The sequence below is a fragment of the Glycine max genome, chromosome 10 (genome assembly GCF_000004515.6).
Source record: "Glycine max cultivar Williams 82 chromosome 10, Glycine_max_v4.0, whole genome shotgun sequence".
Lineage (NCBI taxonomy): Eukaryota > Viridiplantae > Streptophyta > Magnoliopsida > Fabales > Fabaceae > Glycine > Glycine max.
Genome location: NC_038246.2, coordinates 1,584,386 through 1,607,599, shown reverse-complemented (window position 1 = coordinate 1,607,599; position 23,214 = coordinate 1,584,386). Strand labels below are relative to the sequence as shown.

The 23,214-nt window shown below is 32.5% G+C and overlaps 4 protein-coding genes and 1 pseudogene across 4 annotated transcripts; 3 read left to right on the top strand and 2 right to left on the bottom strand.

Moving 5' to 3' along the window:
- Positions 1 to 299: 299 nt before the first annotated feature.
- On the top strand, positions 300 to 1,086 carry LOC100305793 (uncharacterized). Its single transcript, NM_001249833.2, has 2 exons — positions 300 to 629; positions 776 to 1,086. The coding sequence occupies exons 1-2, from the start codon at positions 386 to 388 to the stop codon at positions 850 to 852; spliced, it is 321 nt and encodes a 106-aa protein (NP_001236762.1). The 5' UTR covers positions 300 to 385; the 3' UTR covers positions 853 to 1,086.
- Positions 1,087 to 1,856: 770 nt separating this feature from the next.
- On the top strand, positions 1,857 to 3,143 carry LOC106794874 (pectinesterase inhibitor 6-like; annotated as a pseudogene).
- Positions 3,144 to 13,767: 10,624 nt separating this feature from the next.
- Positions 13,768 to 17,901, top strand: LOC100783463 (UDP-glucuronic acid decarboxylase 2). Its single transcript, XM_003536077.5, has 7 exons — positions 13,768 to 14,755; positions 14,837 to 14,984; positions 15,494 to 15,573; positions 15,735 to 15,818; positions 15,928 to 16,002; positions 16,739 to 16,831; positions 17,382 to 17,901. Exons 1-7 carry the CDS (start codon positions 14,165 to 14,167, stop codon positions 17,592 to 17,594), a joined length of 1,284 nt encoding a protein of 427 aa, XP_003536125.1. The 5' UTR covers positions 13,768 to 14,164; the 3' UTR covers positions 17,595 to 17,901.
- A 613-nt stretch (positions 17,902 to 18,514) lies between these two features.
- LOC121172985 (caffeoylshikimate esterase) lies at positions 18,515 to 19,459 on the bottom strand. The gene is made up of 2 exons (XM_041006293.1): positions 19,153 to 19,459; positions 18,515 to 18,838 (listed from the first exon to the last, which is right to left on the bottom strand). The coding sequence occupies exons 1-2, from the start codon at positions 19,234 to 19,236 to the stop codon at positions 18,602 to 18,604; spliced, it is 321 nt and encodes a 106-aa protein (XP_040862227.1). The 5' UTR covers positions 19,237 to 19,459; the 3' UTR covers positions 18,515 to 18,601.
- Positions 19,460 to 19,971: 512 nt separating this feature from the next.
- LOC100786629 (outer envelope pore protein 16-4, chloroplastic) lies at positions 19,972 to 23,100 on the bottom strand. Its single transcript, XM_003536083.5, has 6 exons — positions 22,987 to 23,100; positions 22,857 to 22,908; positions 22,738 to 22,769; positions 22,607 to 22,640; positions 22,452 to 22,519; positions 19,972 to 20,242 (listed from the first exon to the last, which is right to left on the bottom strand). Exons 1-6 carry the CDS (start codon positions 23,098 to 23,100, stop codon positions 20,102 to 20,104), a joined length of 441 nt encoding a protein of 146 aa, XP_003536131.2. The 3' UTR covers positions 19,972 to 20,101.
- Positions 23,101 to 23,214: the final 114 nt, after the last annotated feature.

Sequence of the window (23,214 nt, the reverse complement as noted above, 5' to 3'; positions counted from 1 at the left end):
TATACTTTCAATCAAATCTAATCAAAGTTCCTATATATCTTGATTCTTAAACTTTAAAAAGCACATGGATTTAGTTCATTTTTGAAAGATTTTATCATATTTTTTCAAGTTAAAAATTAAAAGGATATATTTGACATATTTTTTAAAATTAGAGACTAAATTTATCAATTAAAAAATATAGACACTGTTATCATATTTTAATGAAAATATATAGATTTAAAACATTTTTTTTGAAAAAAAAGAGGAGATTTTAAGGGTTTCCATATAAGAAAATTGATAAGAGGTGAGAGATACTTTTTGACAATGGTTACAAGCAAGCGAAACTAAAACGACGCGAAGGGGAAAAAGGGAGATCGGAGAGACAGAGAGATCAGTAGTATCAGAGATGGGGAGAGGGCAAGTTCTGAGCGCGTACCGCGCGCTTCTGAAAGCGACACGGAAAACATTTTCCGGCGACACCATGATGCTGAAGGAATCTGCGGTGGAAGTAAGGAAGAAGTTCGAGGAAAACAAGAACGTGAGCTCCGAGGCGGAGATCCAGAAGCTTCTCCTAGAGGCTGAAGAGGCCTCCCATTTCATCACCAACATGCTCGTCCAGGCACAGCTCAATCCCGATTCTGGCACTTACGGTATGCTCACCTCCTGTTTGTTATTTCGCTTCCTCTTTTTTTCGTTTTCCATTCCTCGCTCAGCACTACCACATTGTAGTTCACGCACTTTTAATTATATGGAATTATAATTTTACATCTCAATTTTTGCAAACTTGTCGCTGCAGCGGTGAAGCCGTGTAAGGAGCATGCTGGAGCAACGCTTGAACTTCCCTCCGAAGAAATTATTCGGAAGTCAGCATAGGGACAAGAGGCAAGCGGTTAGAACAAAGTCTAGATTTTTATTTTTGCTTAGGATCAATAAGCAGTATTGCCTCTGATTTTATGGGGGTGTTTGATTATTATTTTTTTGCTCCCAATCCTTTGTTTCCTTTCAAATCTATTTAGCGGAGTAGACAGGATATAAATCTGACTGGCAAAAGTTTATGATGCCCTTTTTTTGTTGTATGATCACATAATGTATCCCAAGTTTTTTTGTTTAATTTGCCTTCAGCAGAATTTCAAATTGGTTTGGATAAGATTGCTGTGCCTATTGTTTATATTCACTTCGATTTCTGTCTTTATAAATAACACACTCACACATATCAACGGGGTCATGGAGTGTGGATCCTTGTAGTTTCTTATCACTAAGGGTTTTTTTTTTCCCCTCTAGGACCAAACTGTTATGAAAAAATAATGGCTACCTTAATAAGTAGAAAGTACAGGGATTAAAATTTAATGGGTGAAAATATAGGGACTTACACCTTAAAGATACTGATACCCAAATGGACAGTTTGACATATTCCCTCCAATCTCAAATATAAGGATAAAAACACATTTTTCTTGGTCTCAAATATAAGAAAATTTCAATTAACTTTATCTCATTTAATGTTATTATCTCTAAAATAACCTTCATTTAATTGAGATTTTAGTTCCAATGACTCTTTTATTCCTTATATCAAGTTCCAATGAAGAATATATTGAGAAAAAAAATTAATTTTTAATTAAGATTGGTGCAATTAAACATGGTTAACTAACTTTCTTAGTTAGTTAACGAGAATCATTTTTTTTTCCTTCTTATATTTGAGACCCCAGGGAGTAATCAATAGACGCAGATGCATGTTTGGTTGAAAAGAAATGTTAACAACACATTTTCTGACACATTCTTCATTATTGAGTGGAATCCATTTGGGTTCTACTATATGCAGCAAACTCCCCCAGAAAAGGTGCAATAAATTGAGATATAAGGCTAGCATAATGCTTTTAAAGAGCCTACCATTTTCGAAACTAGTCAAACAATTCTCAATTCCACTATAAGAACTCTAATGTTCATTCCTAACTCTGTTTTTGTACTGTTAATATTAAACTAGCCGCATTACTTCTTGTTCCATCTTCTTTCAAGTTCAACTTCTCCCTTGGTCTTCCTTTAAAATGATCAGAATATGTTACTGCTTCTGTTTATTTTTCTTTGATTCCTCGCAAATTCTGGTCAATTGGTATTTGCAAAAGGGAGAAACAGTGTTAGAGATGCTTGTGGAGTAACTACTACTAGCTAGGTATCTAGACCTTTGTACCTGCTCGTTAGCACCATTTTCTAACAGTGCTGGAAGAAGTCCCAGCAAGTGGGCGAGAGCAGGAGTGTCAGTGACAATTGGCGAGGTTAAGAATGTTACAGCATATCTAAGGTGTAAGTGGAAAAAGCATAGTAGAACTTTCCGATTATTTTGAGTTTTTTGCTGATGCCCTCGATGAGCTTCACAAATTACCGGGTGTGCTCAAGGCTTAGCAGAAGCACGTTTGGTACCCTGATGGGGGACCTCAATACATGGATAAATGCAACACTGACTAATGAAGATACTTGCCTTGATTGGTTTCAAGGCGAAAAGGAGAGGAAAGTCAAATGGCTGCTGAATCGGGTTCTGAAAGTCTATTATATAGTGCATGTTTGGGGTACCATTTGCATTCTTTCAAAAGTACGTTGAGAGTAAAATATACAAAAGAGATCCTTTTGTAAAAGGATGTTTGATACCCTCTAACGAAATTTTAATGGTAATCTAAACATAACAATAACCAGTAACGCTCTAGCTCTTGTAAACAAACTTGCTACTACATGTCTAGGAAGCATACCTGATCCATAGAAGTTCTGAAGATTGTTAAATCTCCAAACTAGGATAAGCTGTGAACAGGAGTAGCTAGGGTAGGAGTACTCCTTTGAGCAAAGAAAAGGTGAAGGGATATTTCCCATGGTAGTTTGAGTCCTCTGCTCTTAGCCGTTCTGTGAGTGTTTTGTCTCTGAGGGCTTACAGGTAAACTTTGATTTGTTTCTTTCTGCAGTATCCTATCCCCCCACCCCATCCAAAAAGAAAAAAGAAATAGAGTCCAGGAAATGTGACCATGAGAAGAAATAAAATTAGCCTAGCTAGGCGAGATATCTGAAAAAATAGTTTGGATCAAGTAGTAGTATGATGGTTTTGTAATCATAACAAGCAATCCTAAAAGTTGTCTTGTTACTTCGCATACATTGAAACATTTCAAGCTACTAATTTATAACTTTGTGAAGGCTTTGTGTGACTTTTGGTGCTATTTTATATTTTCTATTTTATCTATTAGAGATGTAATACAAAATTATTCACGTGTTTTCAACTAACAAAATAAGCTTTTGAGGTAGTTGGTTTTTAACATGGTACTATAGCTTGTATGGCCAACCGATATAAAATTTAATCCCTTGGATACTTTGCCACCAATAATATGGTGACCCAAAACAATATAGAGACTTGGTGAATAATTAAACTAGCAATTTAATCCCAAAACTATTTAATTTTTTTAATTAGGTTAATGAAATCTTACGAAAATGTATCCAAGGACTCGTTTAAAAATGGTTAAAAAATTTAAAGACCTAATCACAAACTTTCAAAGTACAATGATTTATTTAAATTTTTTCAAATAATTTAAGAACCTACGTGGATACATATTAATCTAACCTTAATTCTCCCAAAAAAATTTCGGGGAAAGGAGTGGAGCCTACTTTTAAGCTGTTGATCTGTCTCTCTACTCTTGCATGAGAAAACATGCTAGATATGCAATAACATCTTCATAAGGATTTAATTTGATCTATTGTGAGTATAGTTCTTTCTTATATTCATCATGTCATCATAATTGTCAAATAAATAAAAGAGTTCAACAATCACATTTGTTATCAAAAAAGTTTATCTTTTTTTTTATTATAATGCGCTAACATATTAGTTAACATTTTCTTAGAATAATTTTAAGACTTAAATGTATTAGTTTCTTGTTTAATTAATTATTATTTAATTTTATGTGCCACAAACCGCTCTAAATAATCAAAAGAATTCCCGTATAATGCCACGGTGGCTAAATTTAAGCTAAATTGTCAAAAAAATTTAATCCTTATAAATTTATATATATAAAAAATAAACTGAGAAAGGCCTTGTTGCTTGTGCAATCTATTGATAATCCCTTGGCAAACTTGAATAGTGCATCGTGGGATGTAATCCAACAATTCTAGTAACTCCAAATGGACTGGCAGATCGGTAGTCCTTGGCACTCGATCTGAGCACACTTCGTTCATTTTTTCTTTTTCCCGAAGTTGTAAAATAGCATGTCATTCTCAATAGTATTACCAAGCAGACGCCAACGACTAGTAGTTGTCTAGTTCTATTTGACATGAGAAATTATTAGGTAAGTATTAGTAAAAAAAATATTGACATGAGAAATTATTAGATAATTTGAACATATTTGTTAAACATTTCTATAAACATTTATAGGAAAAAAAAATAAGATAAGTTTTCACAAGTTACAAATCATTGTTTATAAGCTACAAATCATTGTTTAAAAAAGTTAAATTACTAGTTTGATCTTTATAATTTCATGATTACTTTTTTAATCCTTATTTTAAAAGTGATCTTTTTAGTCCTTATAGTTTATATTTTAATTTTTTTTTAGTTCCTTGTAATTTTGAAAGTGATCTTTTTAGTTTTTATAGTTTCATGCCTCTTACTTTTTTTAGTTCCTATAGTTTTCAAATTATAGGAAATAAAAGAGAATTAAGATACAAACTATAAGAATTAAAAAGAACACTTTTAAACTAAATGAATTAAAAGAGAATTAAGATATAAATTATACGGATTAAAAAGATCACCTTCAAACTATAGGAACTAAAAAAATAAGAATTATGAAATTATGAGAACCAAATGAGTAATTTAACCTTTAAAAAAACTAATTTTAGCTTATAAAAAAGTTTATTTTTTATTTATATTTTTGTCTTCTCCTGTAAATGCTTGTAGAAAAGTTTATACAAACGGATTCTTGGAGATCACTACGTATTTATATGATACTTTACTATATATCAGTGCTTAAATATGGGTCCTAATTCGGATGATTTCCAAAGAGATCAAAAGTGAATACTAATAACTCCGGCAATCATTATTTTTTTTAATTAAAAAAAGGAGTTTCTACAGCTTAAATATGGAAAGAAAAACAGTAAGTGCAAGTAAAGTGATACATGAATGTTAGGTAAGATAATTAGGTGCGTATTTAGCAAGATAATTCATTAGTATAAAATTTAGTCAACTGATTTATTTAACCACAAATAATTTATTAAAAACTCGCGTTTGTTTGGGATTTTTTTTTTAAAAAAACTATTGACTTGCTCTGTCTTGCTGAACTAATAGAAGTAGCGTATTACTCAGGTTATTTTAATGCACGATTGCCCCTATTAATTTCTAAAAAGTCATGCCCTAATTAATACCCTTGTTTTCAATAGTTACATACATACATATTTTAGTTTCTTAATTTTGTATGAAATATACTTTACTTGAATTAAATATTAAGGCACAGAGAGTGTACACACACACACACATATATATATATATATGTATGTAAAGCTAATTCATTAATTTATTTTACCAAACATTTTTATTTGAATAAGTTCATCAACTTTTATTTTTCAACTCTTAACTTTTCAATTTGTAGTTACTATTAGCCTTCGATTAGCTTTTCGACGATCAGTTATTTTTTTAGTTACTTAAACCAAACAAAGTCTAGATAATTTATAAGTTTGGCAATTAGCTTTTTTTGACTAAAGTAAACTATTAGAAATATTTGTTAAAGCTTTTTTTTAAAAAAAAATGTTATTAATCATAAAAAAAATTTGACTTAAGAAGCTAATAAAAGTAAAGTATGAAAGTATGATTTTAAAAACTAAGAGTTGGCCGATATTTTCTTAAGGAAGAATGATACTTATTAATAGAAAAAGACAAAAATATTTTTTTACGAACTGTTGTATGAATTATTGTACACATAATATTTCTCTTTTAAAATTTGTCTTAAATGACTTTTTTCCCGCAGCAAACTAATATTTTTAAAAAAAAATTACATGTGCATACTTAGTTGTTAGTAACTTTTTTTATGACATACTTTACCTAATAATAACGAAAATTTTATATAATTTAATTCAGTTTTTAATTATTATATTTGTACATATAAATCTATATTAGTTTTAGTAATGCAGCATGTTTTTTTTACTGTTTTTATTATATATACATATATACACAAATGATTTCATTTTATTTATGAACGGTGGAATTTATGAAGTCCCTGAACCGGTTCACACAAACACACATAGCATCATTAGAACTGTCCCTTCAGGCTAAAAGAAAGAACATTCTGGTGTGCATTTAACCCTTTTTTTGTTCCTTTCTTTCGACGGAGATAATAAATTTTCCATTTTGGCCGTTTCTTTAATTAGATGAGATAAAGTCAAAGCCATGTTCGACTTGATGGTTGCATCCAACCATCACGGATCACATTTTTCTAAAGAAGCCTGACAATTTGTTGAGTGGCCAAACAAGTATCTGAAAACTGGAATTTCACGTATTCCTTGGCTAGCGCCTAGCGGTCCCCTTTGCATAGAAAAGTATTTTAAAAGATTTTTTTTAGACCACCATGTATTCTTGAGAGAAACAATCTTCTTCAAATCAATATCATGCATAAAACTCTGGTTACAAATAATTTTATATCTAAAATTTAAATTCAAAATCTCTAATTAAACTGAAACAAGTTAATCCGTGTGCTTAATTGATAGTCTTTCAAAAATGGACTTTAATTAAACCGTAGAAGGAGTCATTTATAGTTTTACAAATCTTAATGTTAAAAATAATCCAAGTTTTATATTAGTTAACAATACAATTATATTAAACTTTATAAAATTTATAAAGTGAGAGACAATCCTGATTCTATAAGTTAACTTTTGAGGTTCAAATTCTAATTTTTTTTATACGTGTCTGTCTACCCAACTTGGACCACTAGATAACGCCTTTCCTGGATCATACCATTTACTTTTCATTTCCATTTCCATGCAGGTTCCTCTGATGTGAAGGAGCATTTTTTATTTTTTAAATTCTCATGCATAAAAAAATTAAATGGACCAGGTGAATATGACAGCGTGTTTGTTACGAAGCTTGACTAATTAAAAATTTATCATTTTTCATTAAAAAATATTATTAATTAATTAAAAATTGTTTTTATCCGGTTTTATGATAAATAAATTTATTATATATGATAATTTATAATTACATAAGAGTATAAAAAATATTTATGTTTTTTGAGTGAGAACAAAATATAGTGTAATATTTTTTTAAACAAAAAATTATATAAATTTTATTAAAAATGATAATAAAAAATTAAAAACAGTAAAATTTAAAAGAATAATATGGATAAAATTAGTATCAACTTATTTTCTCTTTTCTCTTTTATAATTATTTACATTTATCTTATTAAAAAAAATATCTTGTGCAAACAAGATTTATTTTTTATGGGGGAAAAATATTTATTTAATATATTAAAATAAAAAAATAATTTTATCGACATAATTTGTCATCGCACCCAATAAATAGATCAGCACTGTGAATACATATATTGTTTTTTGTTATGTCATAATCGTACTGAGATTAAAACTTATGCTTACTATTCAAACTCCATATTGCTAGGGGTCGACGACCCTACTGAGTATGAACACATATATTATTTATTGGTACATTTCTGTGAGGATTTATTTACGTGAGTGGTTGATCCATCTACCCATAACTAACCTATTTATTGGTTTAGGATATAGATATTTCACTTTAAGGAGGAAGGTGTCTGAAGAAATTTAACAATATTTCCTTGGTTGGGATTCCGTGCAATAATGGTGGCGTGGGAAGGGTACAATAAACGTGCGCACTTTATAAGCACCATATTCACATGTATTATATATGCATTGTATTGCAGGTCAAGAACAACAACAACAACCACAATAAACATTGCTTCGGAACCTGGCGACGTGCACACTCTAGAATCATGGCTGAACAAATTCAATATTTCTGATCATCTTTTCATCAGTGATGAGTTGCACTCCACACTTTTTTTAGCAATTTTCCTAGCTCCTGTGTCATCGATTGTTTTATAAAGTCACACACACACACAAAAAAAATAAAATGCTGATGAAAGTAAGATTTAATCCACCCGAGACTTAATTCAAACATGCCTGCCTTAATCAAGCAAGCATCAGATGAATTATTTGCTTGAAATATGTATAAAAAATATTATATATAAAGTTAATGTGTGAGCAATTTAAAGTTTATATAGATTTATTAATACGCATAAATATGTATTAAATCTTAGCAAATATGATTTTGTTTGGTTCTAGGCGACTTATTTAATTAAGATTTCAAACGATTTTTTTAAATGTCTTAAATTATTTAATAAAAAAAATAAATAATAGAAATAAGTCTTTTGCTATTTAATTAAGACTATTATGATTTTTAAATAAATTCAATAAAGTTGGTTGGTATTTTGTTAAGATTTTTTATAATTTTAAAACAAAGTCTACTGGTATATAAATTTTGATTGATTCTTTCTTAAGATATATTTTAATAGATTTCATGAGACTTTTAATGAAAAAATACATATTAAACAATCTCACAAAAACAACACATTGACATGTTTTTTTTTTCAAATCACACATAATTCATTGTCTCTTTATTGAAAGCGGTAATCATTCATAATTTCTTTTTTTACTCTTTCCACCAATGATCATATATGCCCTAGATTATGTAATATGAGATATTTTAACAATTCTTTGAATTTGGAGGACATATTGACTAAGTACTTATATATAAGTCAACTCATATATAAATGGATAAATATATAAATGAGATTTGAAACAAATGTTGGATATATTTTTTATTTGGTGGAATCATTATTGTGTAATGACCACAGATATTCATACTACTGGTGGACATTGTGGTATATAATTTTTATATACAATTAACATTATTGATAATTCAAGGACAATAAACTTATTATGCTTGTAAATATGTTAGGAGAAATTGATTTGTTATGTAAAAGTTTAGGATTATTTTTATAAGATGAATTTTATTTAGAATGTTAAGTGAACAAAATTCATGAATCTTTATCAATAATTTTAAATGTTTTAAAAAAATTCATTAAATATTTTAAAAATGCATAATATCCTTTCAAATCTTATGAATTTATATTTTATAAATACATTAAAATCTAAACTATAAAATCCTAATTATAAATTTTTAAAAAAATATCTTAAAAGTCATTACATTCTTATCAAATCTTTTAAAATTTACATAATTTTTTGTCAAAAAATAATGTTAAAATCTCAATCCAATACATCCTTTTAATCTTTCCAAAAGATAGTTACTTTTTTTTCCGGCAATTTTTTAGTATTTATCATTAGTTTTAGTTAATTTAATGCTGACATGGCATGGCTGACAAAATGTTGAATGAAGTATTAATTAAGGTCATATTTTTTTATAACACGCGCAAAAGTCATATTTGATTGGGTAAGATGTGACAAATGGGATAAAGACGAACCAGATATACTACTACATTTCAGACAGGAAATGCGGTCTCAAAGTGTACATATGTGCCCTGTCTATGCTAGAGAAGTTTTAAGTGGTCCACTAATAAATCACCTTATATATATAAATTAATTTTTTAAAGAACTTACATTAATTTTTTTAATTAATACATTTTTTTTTCTTTTTTCTAACCTAATTCCCCTCCATTGAAGATTGTTAGGTGTCTCTTTTCTATGCTATTAGATCCAGATTTTTTGTACCATATCTACACCATAACTCCTCTCTCCAATTCAACATCTCAACTTTTTACCTCCTTCCTAATCCCTCCCCATATCTTCTTCACAGAAATCATGTTGAGGGTGAAGCTGTATCTCGCAGCAACGATATCGACAGGAGGAAGATGAAGTGGTTATCGTCAGAGTCGCAATCATCAAAGAAAAAATCCTTAGCTGAAGATGGGAGACCATGAAGTGGATCTAAAAAAAGTTTAGAGAATATGAAAGAGAAGAAAATTCAGATTACTAAAATTAAAATTGTTAATTATTTGATTATTTTAAAATTTAGTTTTTAATAACTAATTAGTTAAAATATACAGTAATAGAATAACGGGTCATCTTTACCTTCTATTGTAGGTAAAATAAAGTGATTCGCCGTTGGACTTCTTACAACTTCTCCACCTTAGACCAACCCTCCCAAACTGCTTTTAGGATTAGAAAGAGATAGAACAAAATCAAACTATTAAAGGCATTTTTTTACGAGTCTATCAAAGACATTATAGACTACACACTTAGAAGTTAGAATACTCAAATTGCATCTGGATTAGTTACTAATACAACACTAGGGTTAGAGATGGGAACAAAGCTAGGCTTTACAAAAAAAGTTCGAAAGGAGCTAGATTGCGAAAAGAGAAGCTAAAACTAAAGCCAATTTACATAAAGATAGACTCTATATATATATTATATGAAAATAATTATCTTATGTGAGAATAAAAATGATTAATTTCAATCATTAAATTAAAATGAAAGATCAAAACTAAAATATTTTAAATTCAAAATTAAATTTTTATTTAATTATAAAATTCCTAAAAGATTTACACAATATATTAAATATTTAATTTATATTATCATAGAATATCTCATACTTATGCCACCTCTACCATAGTCATGCTCGCAATTGCAATCACCATCAATCGATACCATGACCACAATTATTATGACTGTTGTAATTATTACTTTCACCATCATCATCATTGCGATTGTTACCATCAACAAAATTTTTGCTTAAAAAGGTACATATATTCAACCTCTCTTTCAATGAAAAATATTAATTAATTAGTAAAATATTTGATAATATATATTTTTTAAAATTATCAATTTTTGTAAATGTTATTTCTTGTGTATCTAACTCCACTTGTGATGTTGCAATTGAGTTGCTACACAATGTTAAAGTAAAAAAAGCAAGCCCATTGGTGATGATCCAATTTGAATTGCAATTTAGTTAATGATAATTAAATTTGGAAATGTCGAGTAAGATCTGTCTAGGAATAAAAATGGAAAGAGTAAAGTTATATTTTTCTACCAGTTCTCTTACAAATATCCTTAATATTTTATAAATAAAGTCTTTGATGAAAAATTAAATTATGAAAAGATTTAACAATTTCTACATTTATCAAGTAGAATGGCTGGTTACAAATGTCCTTAAAATTTTCTAAAGAAAAATTTTCATGAAAAATTTAATTGTATAATTTATTAAAAATATGAAATAAAAATTAACAATTTATATATTTATCAAGTAGAATGGTTGCTCTATAAAAAAAGTAGAATGGTTGGCAAAAATATGTTATTGGAGGTTTTAGAATTATTCAAATAGGAAAAATGTTATTCAGGTTCAAATTTTGGATATTATATCTGTACCAAAAAAATTCTAGATATTATACAAAATGGGATAGTTGAACAGAATCATGAGAAATGGGATAGTTGCTAATAAAACAAAATTAAGCTACAGTTGTTTAGGTATTTTATTAATTCATATTAACTTTTAATATTGATATTTATTATATGAATTAGTGAAGTGAAACTTTATCTTTGATAGAAGAATAATATAAAGCATACGTAACGAATTACATTTAAAATTTGTACTTCCAAATATTATAATGGTTCTTTCGTCAAGTTAATTAAATCAGTTTCCTTAAGTAACAAATGAAAAGTTTGATCAGGAATTCGTACCACTTTAGCCAATGCCCTAATCAAGGGATTTCAAGTAGAAATAGGCTCATGATTGCCAACAAACACCACCAGTAGTATAATCTAACCAAAAACCTATTGGTCAAAAGTGTGAGTGTTAGGTGTTCTACAATAAATAAAGTTCATTGTTATTAATTTGGGAATTGTCTTCCCTTCTTGAGAAGCATATGAAATTATTACGCCAAACCTTTTATTGAGGTTAACATAATTCAATTAGTTTTTGAAAGCTTTGACAAGTCATAAAGCGAATTTTGTGTTTTGCATCTCAAGTTATTGCCCAATTTTACTAATATTATTTCTTATCAACTAATTAAGCAACTTCTTGTCGTGATTGAATGACAAAGAAGGATGCCTAAAAAGGAGAAAATGTCACCTCTAGTTATGTATACACAAACAAAAAGCATTTATATATGCTTGTTCCATCAATTTTTTAAATTAATAATATTATAAGAAATAACTTAGCTTATCGAGAATAAAAATAATATTATAAAAAACGGGTAATGCCTGACCTAGAGGATGCATTTTCTATTTTTCGTGGTATCCTATAGAATTAATTATCGAGAAAAGGGTAATATAATGTTGTATGGCGACAGATTTTGTTAACATTCGAATACATCAGTGGTCCACAATATATATATATATATATATATATATATATATATATATATGTTTGACCCTTTCTATACACATTGAAATTTATGTCTTTTTTTTTTTAAAAAAAGGTATTTTTAAAATTAAAATATATTTAAGAGAATTTGTATTTTTTTTATTGAAATGTAATTTTTTAAAATAGTAACTGATCTAATATTTTTCTCAAAAGCTAAAAAGAATAGTTCATAAAAACATGATAAAATTCACATAAGAAAATAACTTATCTAAACAGCACACTAATTTAGCGTGTTAGCATATCCTTCCTTATTAAGATATTAGGTCAATTATTAATATTCAATACAACATGTGCATATGCTGTCAATGGTCAACAGCCACTGAATGGTATCCAGTTTAGCAAACCAGTGCATAGGTTTAGAATTACATAGAATGTGTCAAATGTGTTACTTATAATAATTTTGATCCATTAAGGACTTCACTTCACCATTATACGACTTCCCCCCTACTTCCAAGACATACCGACCGGGACAAAAACGTAAAGTTGGCTTAATCAGGTTGTAAACCTTTTTAGGATAATATATTCGTCAAATCGGTGCCAGTGGAGTTAATTTCATGGAGTTAATTATCAGTATAGTTTGAAAATAGTAAGATATATTTAGGTAGTCTTTGGTTTAATTAATCTTTTGGGTATATTTGTTTGAGATGAAAATTTTAAAAATTGATGTGAGTTTCATAACTTTATATCCTAATTTAATTCAAATATATTTTATATTTTTTTTTATCTCAATTTACTTTTTTACCTCTTTCATTCTTCTTAATGATTAATAATTTATAATTTTTTTCATAGGTTAAAATGTTAATAAAAGATATTTAAATTCATGATTTATTTCTTATTTCTTTTTTATAATTATTAAATCAATCTTATAATTCTTATAATTCTTACAAAGAGGATAACTTGTAGCCTGGAGGTTATCCTTTCAATATCTGGTCATCGTTTAGCTTCCTGATATATAATCGCAGAACTGGAATATTTATCACGCAGTGCTTGGCCTGAATTGAAAAACTAATCATGGACACAGTCCGAAAAAGAAAACAAAAACAAAAAAAACAATCGTTGGAAGTATTCCCACGTAAAACAGTACTACAAATTGTAGTTTAAATAATGGTATCTCCAACTAAAATGATTATGATACATAACCCGCTAAGTATCCATTACCCCCACATAAATTTGGTTTTAAATTTCTATATTTATATAAATGAGAAATGATTGCCTTCATTATAAGTTTTTTGTATTTTTTGGGGGGAGGTCCTTAGCTACTCCTTACCATCATTCTAATGTTTTTCTTTGGGAGGTCTAAATTATTATTTATTTTATTTGACTATAGAATCAAAATATCATTTTCAGGATTTGACTCGAGTGGCACGTTTCCATTGCAATTACCATTCAAAGCTTAATTAAAATTACTAGTTAAAACCCCCTATTTGACGGCATACTAGCAGTAGTTTCCATATCGATTACGGCAAAATTAATTACTAGTGCAAATTTCTGAAAACCCCCCGACCCAAAATCTCACCCAACCTTGACCTCGCACCAAATGACAGGGGCAGTTCCGTCTTTGCACCGAAAGCCTTCCCTTCCCCCCTCCCACACACGCTCTTTATTAAATACTAACACCCTCACACACTTGACCCGCATCTCATTCCCGTCCCCGGCGACTGAGTCGCGGTCTCTTCCCAACTCGGAACTCAGTCCATTCCGCATTTCTCTTCAAACCAAATTTCTTCTGAAGAAGGAGATTTGAATTCAGAATTGAGTGAGAAGAAGAGAATAGAAATGGGCTCCGAATTGATTTTCAGAGGCCACGAGGCTCAGCCCGTGGACGACTCGTACTCGCCGAAGCCCCACAAGCCCTGGTTCACCGTGACTCGCCCGATTCACTACATGCTCCGCGAGCAGCGACTCGTCTTCGTCCTCGTCGGCGTCATCATAGCAACCCTCTTCTTCACACTCGTCCCTTCCTCATCCTCTTCAAGCGTTCCGTACGAGTCTCTCCCGATCTCGTACTTCGAGCGCGAGTCAAAGATTCCGGCGTACCACCACCGCGTCGCTGCGGCGGTGCACTCGGTGGGGAAGGTGCCGTTGGGAATTAAGAGGAAGGGGCTCCGGATCGTGGTGACCGGCGGCGCGGGGTTCGTTGGGTCGCACCTGGTGGATCGGTTGATTGCGAGAGGGGACAGCGTGATCGTGGTGGACAATTTCTTCACGGGAAGAAAAGAGAACGTGATGCATCATTTTGGAAACCCTAGATTCGAGCTCATTCGACACGACGTCGTTGAGCCTCTCCTTCTCGAGGTCGATCAGATCTACCATCTGGCTTGCCCTGCTTCCCCTGTCCACTACAAGTTCAATCCCGTCAAGACTATCATATCCTTTTTGTTTTATATTTTTGTTTAATTAAAGTTTTAGGGATCTGGTTGGGGAATTGGAGTCCTTAATTGTGTCCACAAGACCAATGTGGTGGGGACCTTGAACATGCTTGGTCTAGCTAAGCGAGTGGGAGCGAGGTTCTTGTTGACGAGTACCAGTGAGGTTTATGGAGATCCTCTGCAGCACCCTCAGAAGGAGACTTACTGGGGAAACGTCAACCCAATTGGTTAGTAGTTCTCATTTTCTCCGGTGACCACCGGACTTTCTGGGCCTGGGCCATGTTTAGGCATGCTTTTCTTAACTTAATAAGACACGTGGAACGGAGGTAGAGGACCGGGTTGTAGGAATTCCAGGGTCTCGCCAACGAGGAACCCGTGATATGAGGGTCCACAAAATGAAGGGAAGAGATATTTTTTTTGTTTTTTGTTTCATTTCAAAGCAGCGGTTAAACGTGAAAAGTGAAAATCGCCGGTAAAAGTGAAAGATAGTGACGGGTTGGTGGCAGTGGAAGTACTTGTAGAAACTAGCTAGAAATGGAAGAAGGAAGAGGGGACATGCAACTGCAACTGTAACTGCACGCTCAGTATTTTATTTATTTATTGTATTATTGATTTTGATATTTAAGAGGGGTAAAAACAAAATGGGCCAGTTTTTAAAGTTGAAGTGATAAGAGTTTTATGTTGGTTATGTGATGGATGGTTTTATGATATGTGTGGGTGCATGGATGTGTGACAGGTGTCCGAAGCTGCTACGACGAGGGAAAGCGTACGGCCGAGACGTTGACCATGGACTACCACCGAGGTGCCGGCGTTGAGGTCATTTTCTACGGACCTAACTAACTCTTTTCTGTCTGTCTCTCATCAATTTTTGTTGCTGTTGCTCTGTTTAACTTGTTTGTTTGGTCCAGCCTTTGATTTGATGGGCTTTTCAAGTTATGAAAATTCAAACGGTGCCTCTTGTGTATTGTGTTTTACAGGTTAGAATTGCTAGAATCTTTAACACCTACGGGCCTAGAATGTGCTTAGATGATGGCCGTGTTGTTAGTAACTTCGTTGCTCAGGTTGGCCTTTTGTATACCTCTTCCTTACTTGAATTTGAATTAGGAAGGAAGGAGTTGTTGTTGGCTTTATTTGTGTAATAATTGTCTCTATCTGGTGAACTTATTGCAGGCACTAAGGAAGGAGCCTTTGACCGTTTATGGAGATGGGAAACAGACAAGAAGTTTCCAATATGTCTCTGATTTGGTAAGCGAATAATATCTTTCTCATCACTCTTATTAATTGCCACTGGCTTGCATTTTGCTTATAATGTAATTAGCATATATCTTTGTTCTTTAGCTGAAAATGCTTAATATATCCACCGCCCCCCTCAAATATAAAAAAGAATCTGTATGAGTTCATATATGGTGCTTGTTGTGCAAGGGTTGGATTTCGATTACTGGTGGCTTTTGGTCATTTGGTTCAAACTTTAATGCAACTTTTCCCCATGTGCATGCTGCATATTTAACAGAAACAATTCATCGATTTCTGCAAAAAGGGTCCTTTCCTTTTGTAAATGATAAGGTTTGTATGTGCGTTTGAATGACTCATTCATTGTGCATACTCCTGTGTGACGTTAACGGTGGCTAATTTCACTGAAGAAGCATTTGCATGTGACTGAAAGCGAGTTTGAAGGCCCTTGTGGGCCAGGTCTTAATTATTGCAGTTTACTCAATAAAAAGTTCACAAGCTCAAATGCTCAACACACTGAAAACAATGGAATACAGAAGCCTAGATAAATCGAAGCGACAGCGTCCTTGTAAGCTGAATGCACGAAGTTGATAAATGACACGTGTACTGTAAATTAAATATTAATATTGTCCTCAATTACTTAGGTTATGGCCTAGATCAGCATTCAGTGAGATTGTTGCTATACCTTCAGAATCTTGCTCAATATCTGCTATTTTTGCTGTATTAATGTGATATTTTAATGTTGGAATAGGTGGAGGGTCTAATCCGCCTTATGGAAGGAGAACACGTGGGACCTTTCAATCTTGGAAATCCCGGAGAATTTACCATGCTTGAACTTGCCAAGGTAAAGTTGGGTTTTTCTTCAAATATAATTTTATAAGAGCGGTAAGGTTGAAACTTTCTTACTTTCAAACTAGTAGGCTAATATCATGCCTGAGCTTAATTCTGAGAAACTGCCCACAAGAAAGTGCAAATTAAGATTAGGAAGGAAAAGAAAATTGCTCATAGTCATGCACTCATGAGCATACTAATAATCCGAAGGGCTCATGTTCATCCGAATAAGTTAATTGAACCTTACTCATACATCATTCTTGGCATGGGATACCTTTTCTTCATTTTTCCCATTCTCAATTTACCTTGTGGCATGAGCATGATTGTTCCCTACATTCTAGATTTGTTTACTCATTTTTTAATCATGTATTGTGGATGGAAATGAACAGTGTTAATTTGGAAGAAAGGGCTGTATTTTTGTCGGTGAACTCTGTATTTTAGTCTCATAGCTGATAGACCCCATTAATTGAATGCATCTATATACTTGCGTTTTTTTTTTTTCCTCTTTTTTCTTGGGGGTCAAGATACACGTGTTAACATTAGCTTTGTTGGGGATGATGTAGGTGGTTCAAGAAACAATAGACCCTGATGCTAGGATAGAGTACAGGCCCAACACAGAGGATGACCCGCACAAGAGAAAGCCTGATATAAGTAGGGCTAAGGATCAACTTGGCTGGGAACCCAAGGTTGACCTGCGCAAGGGCCTCCCACTAATGGTTTCTGACTTCCGGCAACGCATTTTTGGTGACCAGAAGGAAAAGGCATCCGTAGCCTAATTCTAGCATGTCATGTATCTTAGAGCCAGAAAGAGAAAAAATAATAGTTCGAGGATAACCCTGGCCCGCAAAGGCCCATTAGTCGTCACAGCGTTACATGAGCTCTACTAAAATGTCCCTTTTGTCGTTTGTTCTCCGTCAATCTTTACATGCGGGTTATTTACCCTCTTTCAAGATTGACAACCCCCACCCATGATTTCATTTTTCAAATTCCTGCCATCTATATTCTATTTCTATTTTTTTTTTTTGATGTAATTGGTACGTGCAAGAGGCTACACTTATAGTTTATTTCAACATTTTACCTTCACTTGTTCTATTTTTATTCGAACTTCATTACTTCACCACTTATTTGCAATTTCATCTCTGAATTTGTAGAGTTTGCTACACTCTTGTTGAAATTATTACGATCTTCATCATCATTCGTTGTTTATGACTTCCTTCTACAACAAACTATGTATTATAGTAAGTATGAAAACTGTACAAATATGTCGAGTCCACAAAAGTGTGTGTCTTTCCCTCTTCTACTGATTAGTCCGGTAACGGGAAATGATTCAGTTTCTTGTATAAATAATACCAGAGAAAGTGAATGAGAGATTGACTTTTTATTATAAGTTACAATAATTTAGTATAGTCATCTAAAATATAATAGTTATACCCATAATGGATTCAATACAATGACTAACTACAAAATGGATATATAATATTCACCAATCACAAAATGGATATTTCAAGATCCGTTTAGATACCATTAAATGGTTTTATTTAAATCAATGGAATACTACTAATAAAAGATTGTTGTAACTACGAATCTTTCCTAATATTTATGTTGTTACGAAAATTATACTACAATATTTGATTTTGAAGCCTAAAATATTTTGCTTCATTTCTGGAAAAACAAATTGGGGCCAGGGAGGGTGAAGTTGGCCATAACAAAACTCAATTAGCCAATTTTTGTGTCAACATTTTGTAGGTAATGCAATTCTGATCTATGTCTCAATGCCATAACTTTAAATTAATTTGACGGACTCAACAATTGCCTTGATTGCGTGCTTATCCAACCAAGCTATGATGTCAACAAACGCAAGTGTAATGTTTTCATCTGTCTCTCCGGTTGTTATGCCATGACACATTCCAGTATACAATTTGATGGTCTTGTCTCTGCTACTAGCTTGCTCATATAATGCATTGCTCATTCTTGGGTCTGTCACGACATCTTGCTCCCCTTGTAACACTAAAAGTGTAACCTGCTTAAAACTTGTAGAATAAGTCTAAAAATGGGGGTAATATATATGACTTTTAGGCCTAAATAAAGGGTGAGATAATTGATAACAAATTATATTAAAAAATAAAATCTACAAATCACCCATATTAGATGGCATTAATTTTGTTGATTAGATGGCATTAATTTTTCTGATATATGACATATATTTGAGCATATTTTTGTTAAACTTGACCCATATTTTGTATGTCAACAGTTAATCATGTTATTCTCAATAAGGATAGAGAAAGAAAGTTTAATTTAAATGAATGCCAATATTTTCATAGAAAGCATTCATACCTTACACATGGGTGCTATAAGAACAACACCATCCCAAAACGAAGGGTCCCTTTTATGCAATAGTAAGTACACTGATGCTCCCATTGAATCCCCGTATAAGAACCTAGGTTTCCCCTTGAAATCTTGGAGTTCTAAAATACCCAAATGAGGAAGTAGTTCAACATAAAAAGTTTTGATATGTTTCAACACTAAGATTATTGCTTATATAACAAGAAATTGAAACCCTACCTCAAACTGACTTGAAAAAGTCTTCACAATCATTAAGAACATTTTCAAACTTAGTTACGAGACATCGAACACCTCCAGAGCGTCCATGCCCTTCATAATCGACTTAACGTAAATAGTAATTTTTTTTAACCCAAACCAACTTTTTACGGGTTGCAACCTAAATGGAATGTCACAGATTCATTGTTTTAATATCCACTTCCTATTTATTAAAATAAACTATATAATATTAATTTTAAATGTTGTATATAATAATAAGCTTTCTATATATCCTTCCTCCTCCTCCAAAATTAGTTTAAAATCTCAATATTTTTTCTTCAATTTTAGATTGATAGTAAAGTATTCCAAAAGTTTTAATTTATTACATTATCTGTTTGAAATTGAACTATTTGTAATTAACTATTTATACCAATTCTTATATATATGTATGTGTGTATATATATATATATATATATAATATACTAAACTTTTTTTTCAGATACGGGTGGGGGGGGGGGGGGGGGGGGGGGGGAATTGGCAAATGTTTCTTCTCGCAACGTTGTATGGCAAAAAAATGTGAGGGTTTTTTTCATATATTTTTTTGTAGACATTAGCTCCGATCTAAATAACAAATTTATTGAATTTTTCAAACTGCACGAATTTTCTATCAGAGTACAAGGAGGAATTAAATTGGACAAAGTACAAATAAAACCAAAATTAAGATTACACTAAACACAGATGTATTTTAAGATGTTCTGGAATAGTCAGCTGCAGCACAGAAAACAGAAACCAAACCGGCCATCCCTATCACCTGTGACCAACTTCGTGTCCCAGCAGCAGCAGCAGCAGCTGCACCTGCTACAGCACCCCCAATCAAACCATTGACCTGTTCGGGAAATTTAAAACTAATTTTCAGCAACTCATTGTTACTCAAAGTTTAGTGCCAACATATGCAACCATGCAACGCATATGCAAAAATAAATCGTGCAAAATTAAAAACGGTGGTTTCTGAATCAATGCCAAACTAGCCCCCAAAACTACAATATATCAATAAGATTCCAGCACATTCATATTTCACACAAATATGCAATATTATCTTCCATTAAGAACATCATGTGGTCAAAACCACTGATCATATGAAGACTGTTGTCTGGTAAGAAGAATCTAGCCACAAAACAAGAATTCAAATTTCCTCAGAAATATATAACCGAGCGACTAATGACCTGTCACTGATCACCGCGGAGAGAATAATGATGCTATGCAGTGTTCAAATAAAAAGTAACCATACTCACACCACTGGTGGCACTTTCCAAAGATGATTAGAAGCATTTAAACTCTGACTACAGGGGAGGCATTGAAACAATCCATAGAAGCAAAATTAAAGACCCATTTGTTTTAAAAATTTTAAAAAGCAATTTATCTTTTTTAAGGATTTTATAGATAGTAGAAACTATAGTTTGTTTGGTTACAATCATAGAAAACGCTTTTTATTTCAAAAGTTAGTTTAAAAATAACAGCTTTTTTTAAACGAAATGCTACTCAAAATAATAAGAAATCTGATTTCTTTTAGTTTTTTTTTTCAAAAACTTGAACAAACACATTAAAAATATTAAAAAATTATTTTTCATTAAAATAAAGCTGATACAAATGAGCACTACAAGTCTAGATGGCCTCTCACGCATGCAAATACAAAATAGACACATTTGCAAATAATGGGCGAGCAACTGCGTATTTGTTCCATATTATATCCAGGGGCAATGCTGCGGAAAGCCTGAGTATTTATGTGCTTGGACATTTACAGCATCTGAAAAGCCTTTATATTATAAACAAAATGTACTATATGTAGCCTGGTAATGTTATGCAACCAAAGGGTTATGGTGCCTTGGTGCAATGTGAGACTAGAGGAAGCCAGACCAGCAATACCGGCAAAGTGTGAGAGACCCAGAACAAAAAAGACATGCAAAAGCAGCAATGATATGATGTGTGACTGCGAAACCAGCAAGCCCTAGTCCTTGCGAATTTTGCTATTACAGTATTATGTGTAAAACTGTAACAGAAGCATTGTAGTTAATACTGAAACAACCATTTCAATAGAAAAATATCAATGTATTGCAGCTTTGTGTGTCAACTGTCAAGCTGTATCAAAGCTGTAAGCCAAACACAGATCAAATTTTTTATTTTTTTTTAAATAAGAGAGGATACACCCAGGATATGTATCTGGGCATATTGCACATGTTGGAAAAATTCTGAAGACAACTAAGGTTAGAAGTCGTCATCATTGAGTGAAAGTGACATTCAATGGTCTTGAAATAATCCAAGGTTTCAACTTTCAAAGCAGTGCTAGGAGAGGTTATTAATTCAGGTGAGTAAACTCAAGATGCAAAACCACCCAACCTAAAGAGGCCTCACACCCAAGGGAGAAGAGGTCATGTGATGAAAAAGTTTTCTCATGTTTATCCAAAAAACTTGTAATAGAGAGGGTTTTTTGAAGTTTGTCTATGAAACTTGTAATCTTATTTGAGATAGTGAATATTTACTATGTTCCTGTAGATGTAGACAAGAGATGTCAAACACATTAATTATGTGTTCTTTCAATTTGTAGTATGTTTTCTGTGTGTTCGAGGGAGTTTTTCCCCAACAGTATGTGTGCAACATTGATATTTTTTGCCAATTTTGGACTACCTGGGCTTAATAGTTAGGCACATTCATCTCTCTCCCCGACATGACGAGGCAGTATTGAGACCAACCCTTGGGTATAGTCAAGAACAACTATATATATCCAAACATATGACATGACTTAAGAAATATCTAAACCAATCCCAGCATGTGAAGCATAAAATCAACAAAAAGTGAAAAAATCATTTTTTTTGTCTTAATAGATGCACACATTCTATATTTTTTTTCTGACACTATCTTCAAAGAGCAAAATCTAAGATTCTAAGCTTCATAACAGGTCTAGAATAGTTGAAAAAATGACTATGTTGCACCCCTTGCACAGTCGCAAAATCTATATCTCGTCAAGTCGCGATTGAATATTCTCCTGAACATTTGCAAACTAAGGTAAAGGATATAAAAGTGAGAAGCAATAAACGAACCCAATCATTCCGCCCTCGGTACCTCTGAACCCCGCATCGCGTAATACTGAAAACGCCAGCTACAAACCCTAAAACCCCAAATCAAGCAACATTAATGTCACAACACAAAACATGATTACACAGCACAAACATCATCTTGTCCACAGTTAAATTACCGCATCGAGTCCCAAACCTGCCAACCGACTTTGCCTGCACTTGGCAACCCAAATCAAGTCATCAGCTCACAGAACACCCTAGCACTAGTTTCGAGAATTCGATAAACAACAAATATAAACAAATCATTTACCACAAAAGAAGCTTTAGCAGAGCCTCTAAGACCTGCACACAGAAATGGATGGTTACGTTTTAGAAATTCATAATCATAATAGAAACTATACATTAGGAGTTACGAGTTTCCATAGTTACCCTGTTGACGAGCGTCGTAAGGACCAGCACACAAGCCCCAGATTGCACCGGCCTGAACAACAATTCAGAGTTTCTTTCATTAGGAGTATTATTTTCGATTGAAGCAAGGTAGAATAGGTGATGTTGTTACCGCTCCGACACGAATCATAGCCTCGACGGCGAGGGAGGAGCACGGAGCGACGCCGTCCAGGTCTTCTTCCATTTTTCTCTCTCTGTCGTGGGAGGTGCAGTTGGATAGGAACATTTTTATTGGGCCTGTTTAGTTGGGTCTCGGCCCAGAACAAAGTATTTTCGGCCCAAGTAGTTTGGAACGGGCTTATAATAAAACGGCAGGTGTTTTTGGCGTTTTAAAGACAGA